The following is an 8674-nucleotide window of genomic DNA, read 5'->3' as shown; positions in this document are numbered from 1 at the left end:
CTTCTTCATTCCTTCTCACGTTTGTCCCCAGAGCCGAGCTGCTGGACTGTGTCCCTCCTCTCCCTCCCCAGGGTCCCGGCTCAGGCCTCCATCCTCTCCCCTCTGGATCCTCAGCCTCCTTCCAGGCCTCCCAGGCTGTCCCCACCACCCACCCCACGAGGGCACTTTTGGAGCCCAGGACTGACCTGCTGCGCCCCTCGCGGCCCCCACCCGCTGTCCTGGACAAGGTCCAGCTCTCAGTGTCCCTGTGGAGGCCCTGTGGCCTGGGCCTGGTGGGGACCCACTCTCATCCGTCAGTCCCTGGTCAGTGACAAGTAGCGACGGCTCCCCTTGTATTGCGGGGCTCCTGCAGAGTTGTCTCCCAGTCTGAAACAGAGCCCCCTTCCTCCCACTGGCCCTTTGCAGAGGGCCAGGTCCTCCCCCCAGGTCCCCTCAACTTCCTCTGGCCCCCTGGGGGTCCCTCTTAAAGCCTCCCACCCTGAACTAGGACTGGGGAGGGGGCTCCTGTCCCCTAGTGTCTGCCTCCCAGCCTGAGAGTGAGCTCCTGGCTTCATCAGCAGAGGTGCCCCCCGAGGTGCTGCCCCCACCAGACTGGGAGTGGGGGTTGGGGGGTGGGGGAGGAGTGTCAATGCCAACAGGACAGGGAAGCTACAGCAAGGGACCCCAGCCCCTGGGGAAGGACACAGAACAGGAGGGGGTCCTGCTCCAGTGAGAATGTGGAAAGAAGACACCTGGTGGGAGCCTGTACTCCTCCTGCTCAAATCTCTGAGGGCCCCCATTGTCCCCCTTTGTCACCTCAAACCGCCCCCCCCAGCCTGGCTCCGGCCACACCAGCCTTCCCAGGGCCTTTGCGCTGGCTGCTCCCTCAGCCCTGAACGCCTTTCCTCTGCACCCCCCACAGCTCCCTCCTTCCCCTTCTTCCAGTTGGGCTCCAAGGGCTCCGCTACCCTAAATGAATCCCCCCATGCTGTACCGGCTCCTAAGGCTGTTTCTTCTCTCACACTTGCGGAGACCGGAAGTCTAATGTGCCTCACTGGGCTGGAGTCAGGGTGTGGACAGGGCTGGTTCCTCCTGGGGCCCCGGTCTGGGCTGCCTCCACTTCCCCGCTCTGGCCCCTTCTCATCTCCAAAGCTGTCCACCACGTAGCATCTCTGACATGCTTCCTTCGCCAGGTCTCTTTTGGCCTCTCCTCTCCTGCTTCCTCCGCCGTCAGGACCGCAGGCCCGCCCGGATAACGCGGGGTCGCTTTCCTGTCTTAAGGTCAGTAGGTTAGCAACCTTTGTTCCCCTCTGCCGGAAGCCGAACACGGGGATAGCGGCGTGGCCCCCCTTGGAGCCACTGATGGAGAAGAACTGAGACTCCAGGAAGAAACTTGCTTTCTCTTCAGCACTTAGCCCACTGAACACTCTAGATTGTGCCTATCGGCTCCTGGTCTCTCCCCCCCCCCCCCCCCCCGCCCACAAGAGCAGGGATTTGTGCTGTTTCCGGCTGTGCCCCCGACGAGGAAACGGAGGCCCAGAAAGGTGGGTGACTCACCCAAGCTGGTGAAGCGGGAAGGTGGGGGAGAATTTGGGCTCCCGGGCTCCCCACAATGCCCGCCTGGCTACCAGCCTCTCTGCTCCGCGGGAGTCCCGGAGGGAAAGGGTCCCCCCAGGCAGATGCAGGCCAGGCTGGGAGCAAACGAGCAGATTTATTGAGGCAGCAGCGGCATTGAGCAGGGGTATGGGAAAGGGGTTGGGGCCTCCACGGGGTCCAGGAGGAGCGGGGCCTAGTCCTTCCCTGGCACTCAGGGGCCAGCCGTGGACGCACAGGGACCGCCTGGGCGGCCTGGTTCCCTCCTCTGCGGGGTCAGTCTGTCTGAAGCCAGCAACCCTTTTCCTCCACCTCCTTGGTCACGACCAGCAGCACCTCGCACAGGCCCTGAGCCAGCGCGGCCGCCAGGAAGGCCCTGGTCAGAGAAATGAGGAGACTGAGGCCCAGGAGCCTGGGTGTTGCCTCCTGGGGGGGGGGGCGTGGCCCTAGCGCCCTGCCCCAGCCCCAGAGTCACCTTGCCCTCACCTGACACCGTCCTCGTCCCCCAGGACCTCGGGCGCCCGCAGCTTGGAGTCCAGGTTGTAGTAGACGCCGTCCACCTGGCGGAGGGCCACCCAGTGCCGCCGACGCAGGGGCAGGGACAGCAGCCCCAGAGACATGGGTGATGGCAGGTTCAGGATCAGTCCCAGCACCTGGGGCAGGGCCAGCTGGGACAGAGGCCTGTGTGGGAGGAGTGCAGACCCTGCCGTCAGGGTCCTGGGCTCACTGGCTGGCCCAAGGGTACTGAGCTTGTGGGACCCCGGCTGACAAGGCAGCAGTGGCCCTCCGAGCCTGCCCAAGGACGCTCCTCCCTCAGCGTGACCTTTGTCTCTTTCCACTCACCCGATCACGCGTGCACCCAAACCTCCCAGCCATCTAGTGACCACCCCTGACCAACTACCCATCTGTCATCCACCCAAACATCATCCACCTACTGATGCAACTGACCAACCAGCCAGGCACCAACTCAGCAACTTACCCACCATCCTCCAGTCCTCAACCACTCTTTACCAATCCATCCATCTGTCCAACCATCTAACTACCCAACCACCTGTTCACTGTCCACTGTCTACCAATCATCCATCCTTTATTCATTCACCCAACCACTCACCCATCCCATCAGCCAACCACCACCTACTCAACACATCCAACTACCAATTTACCGTCCATTTCATCACCAGATGACCATCTGTCTCTCTGTCATTGCCCCTCGGCCCATCCTGTTGTCCATCCAGTCACCCACTCATCTTTCCACCATCTCCCAACCCATTGGTCTACCATCCACCCATCATTCAGCCATGCCTACCATCCACCCATCTACCCCTTCTTTCTCGCCTCCTGTCCACCCATCCCTCTTCTGCTTTGTCCCACATGGGTGCTGTCACGCTGTATCCACTGTCCCAGGCTTAGCACACATGACACGGTGCTTGGGGTCCCACCTCCTTCTGTCCCACCACACAGTGGCCAGGCCCAGCCCTTGCAGGGCGGCCATGATCACATTGACGTCATAGTTGCCGGTGCCCAGGAGGCTGCGATGGGGATTCAGCCGGGAGTCTGGAGCCAACCTGGTTGGGGGATAGTCAGAGCTTGAGTTGGGGGCCCCTGAAAAGGTTGCACCCTCCCCACAGAGCAGGAGAGGCCCAGGGTCCTTGAATCACCCAGTCTTTGGACTCTTTCCTTTGTTCAACCCAATGGCTTATCAGCCCCAAGCCTGATTCCTTCTGTCCCCACCTCTCTCTGCTCTGTCCTGGAGCCAAATTTCCCAGTCAGGCCTTGTCTTCCCCCCCACCCGGGACCCTCATCTGGCCTCCATTCTCCAATCTCAGGGGCTCTTTCCACACCCGACACTGAACCTGGCATTTCCCCTGCTCCCAGCCTTCCCTGGTTCCCTGTCACCCCAGGATAAAGTCTCAGCCCCTCAGCTGGCCTCCTAGCCTCAGTTCCACCCCAGCCACCTGTCCTGTGCTCCTGTCTCCCAGCCTCTCTCCTGCAGCTATCCCCCAGCTCCGGGGGCCCACCCTGCCACCACTTGTCTCTGGATCCTGCCTTCTCCAAACAGTGGCACCTTTGTTCTTTCTCTGGGCCCTTGGTGGGCAGGGGAGGGGGAGGGGTTGGAGAGGAAAAGTCTGTGTATTATTTTCCTGTGTAGCTGTCTGCCTGGCCTCCTTCAGGGGAGGGCTCCTACTGGACTCATCTCTGGGTCTCCAGCATAGCCTCGGTGTAAAAGAGTTGATGGACCGCTGCTGTGAATGCCAGAGGAGATGAATAAATTCTGTAATAATCAGTCTGAGGGGCTGGGACTCTGCTTGAGGATGCCAGGGGTCCACGAGAGGGCTGTAAGCAAGAGTGGGGAAGACACGGTCATCTCTGGGTGTAGCATCATGTGGGTGGCTACTGACAGGAGGAAGGATCCAGGAGATGATGGGCTTGGGCTAGGGCCGGGGCTGTGGGGATGGAGAGGAGGAGACAAGGGAGAGCAGGAATAAAGAAGTGATGTTTGAAATCTTGCATAGTGACGAGTAACATTCCAGGCTGCTGAGAGAAGGAAGCTGTTCCAGACAGGAAGAATAGCTCATGCAAAGGCCCAGAAGCATCACAGCAGCGCCCACTCGGGGACTGGGGCGGACTGTGGTTTGGCGGTGCAGTGAGACATGATGCTGAAGAGGAAGATGGGGACCAGAGCATGCAGGGCCTTGGATTTAGGCTGCAGGACCTGGGGCTTCTCCCAGGGCTGCTGGGGAGCCAGGGGAGGGCTGTGAGCAGTGGAGGGCAGGCTCAGCGCTGGGGCTGTGCAGAGCGTGGACTGGTGGAGAAAACCAAGAAGCTGAGAGGCTGGAGGGGATGTGGGGATGAAGGTCCAGATAAGGAAAGATGAAGCCTGAGTTGGGGCTGGGGCTGTGGCAAAGGGCAGGTGTGAGAGGCCGCATCTCCATCTCTTGGTCCCAGGGTTCCCCAGGCAGGTGATGAGGCAGCTCTGTCGCTGCCTCGCTGAGACCCAGTTGGTGGTTCTGCCCACGAGCCCCGCTTCTCCAGGGGTTAGGATGGGTGACGGTCACCTCTTGCAGATCTCATCGGCAGCCTCCTGGCTAAAGAGCTGCTGCTGCAGGACGTTGTTGAGGGCGTGGACGGCACACAGCTCCAGGCGTTGCCGTTCGTGATAAACAGAAGGCGCGTTCGGCTGTGCTCCTGGGGCCTGGGACATGCCGTGCTCGGCTCCTGCTTGGGGGCGACGGAAAAAGGTACTCGGCTTGGGATCTGGAAGCCCAACCTGCCAGCAGGCCCTGGGGGCACTGCCATTGAGGTGGGGGCTCAGGGCAGCCTAAGGGGACACTGGGTCACTGAGCCTGCTCCCCAGGCGCTCTCCTGGCTGTGGGGTACCTACATCCCCTACTGCTAGTGAAAAGGCTCTCCTCACCTAGCAACAGAGAACCCCCCCATCCCTAAGTGGTCCCTATGGTGGTCACCTAGCAACCCCCCCTCCTCTGTCTCTAGGTAACAGACTCCCTCTCTGGTTACCTAGCAACAGAGGACCCTCTCCCCAACTAGGTAACAAGCCTCTCTGGTTACTTAGCAATAGAGAAATCCTCCTCCCCTGTTTCTAGGTAACGGGGTCTCCTCTGGTCGCCTAGCAACAGAAGACTCCCCTCCCCTATCACAAACAACAGGGTTCTCAGCTCCTGTAACTCAGCAACAGGGCCTCCTCCCCGGACACCAAGGAACAGAGCCCTTTCTCCGACCCGTACCCCAACCGCGGCGCTCCCCCGTTGCCTGGCAACGCCCCTCACCCCGCCTGCCTCTCTGCTCCCCGAGACCAGGGGCTCCCGCATCCCCCTGGGCGGCGGCTGTGGGTTCCGAGTGCGGAGCGGGCAACACTGCGCTGACTGGCCAGGCCGGAAGCACACAGCTCCCGGCGGCCCCCGCGTGCCGGACTACGTCTTCCGGCAGCCCCCGCGAGGGCCCGCTGCTCCGTACGGAATTTCCGGGCGGCTTGGCTCGGAAGTCCACTGTCGCCCCGAGAACTCGGAACTGTAGTTCCGCCGCTGCGGTGAATCCCGGAAATATGCCCTATGGCGGCCCTCCCCCACGGCCCCTCTCCGCCTTCGCGCGCGGCCACGCCCCCTGGGGGAGGCCTGCTCAGAGGATTCTGGGAAATGTAGTGGGTAGGCTCTCGCGATAACTTCCGGGAGTGTTGCTCCCTCGTGTGCTGTGCTCTTCCTCTGCGGTGGCACCAAGCCGGGTGTGAAGTCGCAGCGTGACGTCACAGAAGGGAAGCAAGGGACGAGAGACACCAGACCATGCAGGGAGAAGAGCCTCCAGTATTTACTGAGACAGCAGGGAGGTCGGGGATAACCGAGGCTAGGGCGGTGGTGGGGGGACGTAAATGAGACGAAGGTGTCCGCTAGGGAAGGAGGCGGCTTCTCAGCAGAGATGGATCCCCGGCCTGGAGGGGAGCTGGCAGCAGCCTGCGGGGGAGATATAGGGAGTGAAACGCTGGGTCCGAGAGATGAGAGACAGACGCCTGATGGGAGGGACAGACCACGGTGGGGGTGGAGGAAGACAGAGAAGGACTGAGACCCAGAGGGGGACCGAGACACAGTGAGAGAGGTTATAAGCTCCCAGCGAGAGGAGAATACAGAAACTCAGGGAAAGGAGCCTTGGACAGAGATCTATCAAGATTCAGAAACGTGGAGTAGAAGCTGAAGGAGACACAGAAATAAAGATCAGTCAACTGAGACAGAAACAGAACTGCAGAGCCAGACAGAGCCCGAGACCCAAACTCCGCAGAGCATGGGGCCCAGGGCCTGGGGAGAGGGGCCGCACCCAGGAGGCTGCGCCAGAAGGTGGTAACAGTGGCAGAGCCGGTGACAGCGCTGGGCTCAGCAGGATTCTCTCTGTGGGCGTGCACAGCAAACCTTCGCCCTGTGGGGCCTGGGGGTCCACTCAGCTCCACGTCCACCACGTGCATGTCTGCGAGGCTGGGGCAAGCAGGGGGGTCCGTCTGGCTGGCCCGGCCCCAGCGCCAACCCCCGCAAGCGTTCGCTCACCTGAGATCTGCCACAAGCACCCCAACCACGCCATCAAAGCCCAGGCTGGGGGCAGCCAGTGCGGCAGCCGCCATGGTGTTGGAGTTGCGGGGGGCAAAGGGGCAGAGTCCGCGGACGGGGCCTTCATAGAGCACAGTGCGATGCCCAGTGCTGGGTACTGCAGCCAGCGGTCCCTCTAGCCGGAAGCCGTCGGGGTGCGTGGCCATGGTGACGCGAAGACTCTGGAAGTGACAGCCAGGGTGACAGGACCGGGGGTCTCTGTAGGCCCACTCTGGTTCGACTGGGAGCCCAGCGGGCCCTCACCTGGAGGCCCCCAGCTGCGTCCAATCTGGTGATGTCCTCAGTGCCCCACAGGGCCCCCCGGGCCACGAACACGGCGTGGTTCCAGCGGTGCGAGGCCTCCAGGAGCTGCTGCTCTGTGGCCTGGTCAGCCAGGGCTGAGGGGGATCCCACCTGGGGTGGATGAAGGTGGGGAGGGTCTGAGGTCAGGGGACGGACCCCACTGTAGGGCGGGGTGGAGCTGAGGCAGACTGGGCAGGGCTCACCAGGAGACTGGCACAGCGCAGGATTTGTGCTCCAGATTCCTGAATTATTTTTGGATGGGCCACTTCCACCACAAGGTCAGGGTGCCTGGGAGAGGGGAGAGATGGGGGAGGGCCTCGGAGAGGTATTGGACTTCCCCTCCTCCGATTCCCTCAGAGTCTCTAGAGGCCTGTCACTCTTCACCCTGGCCTAAGAGGGGAAGCAGGATGGCTTGTCCTGTTTCACATTTGGCCCAGAGAGGGTAAGAGACTTGCCAGAGGTCACAGCGCCTAAGGGAGGTCGGAAGAGGAGCTTCAGGGAGTCTAAGTCTTTCATGGTGAGATCACTGACCTCTCCCCAAGAGCAGCGAGGTTCTGGAGCTGCAGGGAAGGGGGCACACTCCCTGCCATTCGCCCTGGGTCACGATTCCAGACAAAAACAAGTTCTAGGCCCAGTTCTGGTCCCTGAGTCAGCAGGTGAGAAACAAGGGACTGTCCTGGGGAGAGGGATGTTCAGTGAGAGAGGGACAGGGACCACAGGGAGGGGGACAGGGACCCAGGGGGAAGGGATAGGGACCCAGAGGGAGGGGGACAGGGACCACAGGGAGGGGGAAAGACCTAGAGGGAGGAGGTTAGGGACCAGAGGGAGGGGGACAGAGACCCAGAGGGAGGGGACAGGCACCCAGGAGGAAGGTGGCAGGGACCCAGAGGGAGGGGGCGATGGGGCCAGTGGTGAGAAGTGGATGGTGCTCAGGCAGACACAGAAGCAGAGCCAGGTGCAGATGAAGACCTACATGAAGGTGTGTTTGTGGAGGGCAAAGGGCTTTGGGGGGTTCAGGACGGGGCCTGCAGAAGAGGCCCCAGAGGGTCAGTGACTCACCAAGGCGGCCGTAGCCCACCACTCCTACCCTCCTCGGGACCCGGTCGAGAGCCATGCCCTTGAATCTGGTGGTCTGCGTGAGGCCTGAGCTTGGTCAGCGGCTCGCTGCCCCCTCCCCTCGAGGACTGGGCAGTGGCTGATCTTTGGACATTTGACCCTTGATCCTCTCCAGAACCTTCCCCCTTCCCCACAGTGGCCCAGTGGAGAGGGTGTAGGTTTGCTGGGGTTGGGGGTTGGGGGTGAGGATCCTGGGGCAGTGGAGACAACGACTTGGGGTTCCAGGACCCCACGTGGCCCCCCACTACCCACTATACCCAGCCTCTTCCTTCTCTGTTTTCTACCCTCCTCCCTTCCTGCTGATGTGGAAAATTTCCTCTGCAGTCCCCAGCCCCCCTTTCTGGCCAGCCAAGTTGTCATGGAAACTGCATCCTGCTTGGGGTGGGGGTAGAGAGGGATGGGAGCCAGGGAGAAGGGAGGATGTTGGGGACTCTGGGCTCCCAGTCTGTCCCTTGCTCCGGAGTTTCCGGTCCCCGCCCTCGGGCCTGTAACCCACCCCCCAACCCCATGTCTCGGCACCCGTGTTTCTTGTCAACATTCCTCCTCCATCTTTTCCTTCTTTAGCTCTGTCCCCGACTCTCTCCCTCCATCCTGTCGCT

General features: G+C 61.7%; 2 protein-coding genes across 5 annotated transcripts; both read right to left on the bottom strand.

Moving 5' to 3' along the window:
• Positions 1-1671: 1671 nt before the first annotated feature.
• LOC111160616 (Josephin domain containing 2) lies at positions 1672-5485 on the bottom strand. 4 transcript variants are annotated; one of them, XM_022523825.1, is made up of 5 exons: positions 5358-5485; positions 4629-4791; positions 3012-3137; positions 2059-2253; positions 1672-1948 (listed from the first exon to the last, which is right to left on the bottom strand). In XM_022523825.1, the coding sequence occupies exons 2-5, from the start codon at positions 4772-4774 to the stop codon at positions 1849-1851; spliced, it is 567 nt and encodes a 188-aa protein (XP_022379533.1). In that variant the 5' UTR covers positions 4775-4791; positions 5358-5485; the 3' UTR covers positions 1672-1848. The 4 variants fall into 4 exon arrangements, with proteins under 4 accessions (XP_022379533.1, XP_022379535.1, XP_022379532.1 ...); XM_022523827.1 differs by having other exon boundaries at positions 4629-4788; positions 5316-5468; XM_022523824.1 differs by having other exon boundaries at positions 4629-4788; positions 5358-5468.
• Positions 5486-5936: 451 nt separating this feature from the next.
• On the bottom strand, positions 5937-8139 carry LOC111160613 (aspartate dehydrogenase domain containing). The gene is made up of 7 exons (XM_022523819.1): positions 8019-8139; positions 7491-7635; positions 7163-7247; positions 6921-7070; positions 6618-6838; positions 6394-6548; positions 5937-6035 (listed from the first exon to the last, which is right to left on the bottom strand). Exons 1-7 carry the CDS (start codon positions 8071-8073, stop codon positions 5992-5994), a joined length of 855 nt encoding a protein of 284 aa, XP_022379527.1. The 5' UTR covers positions 8074-8139; the 3' UTR covers positions 5937-5991.
• Positions 8140-8674: the final 535 nt, after the last annotated feature.

This window comes from Enhydra lutris, unplaced genomic scaffold (assembly GCF_002288905.1).
Source record: "Enhydra lutris kenyoni isolate GAN:26980312 unplaced genomic scaffold, ASM228890v2 scaffoldscaffold77, whole genome shotgun sequence".
Classification (NCBI taxonomy): Eukaryota; Metazoa; Chordata; class Mammalia; order Carnivora; family Mustelidae; genus Enhydra; species Enhydra lutris.
Note: the sequence above shows the minus strand (reverse complement) of the source record. Positions and strands in the feature narration are given on the sequence as shown.

Coding starts and splice junctions, on each gene's coding strand:
- LOC111160616 (XM_022523825.1), bottom strand. CDS start 4,774: ATGTCCCAGGCCCCAGGAGCACAGCCGAACGCGCCTTCTGTTTATCAC. Junction 2,254..3,011: donor GTGTGGTGGGACAGAAGGAG/GTGGGACCCCAA, acceptor CCTCCCACACAG/GCCTCTGTCCCAGCTGGCCC. Junction 1,949..2,058: donor GGGGACGAGGACGGTGTCAG/GTGAGGGCAAGG, acceptor TTCTCTGACCAG/GGCCTTCCTGGCGGCCGCGC.
- LOC111160613 (XM_022523819.1), bottom strand. CDS start 8,073: ATGGCTCTCGACCGGGTCCCGAGGAGGGTAGGAGTGGTGGGCTACGGC. Junction 7,071..7,162: donor TGCGCTGTGCCAGTCTCCTG/GTGAGCCCTGCC, acceptor CATCCACCCCAG/GTGGGATCCCCCTCAGCCCT. Junction 6,839..6,920: donor ACGCAGCTGGGGGCCTCCAG/GTGAGGGCCCGC, acceptor TGTCACTTCCAG/AGTCTTCGCGTCACCATGGC.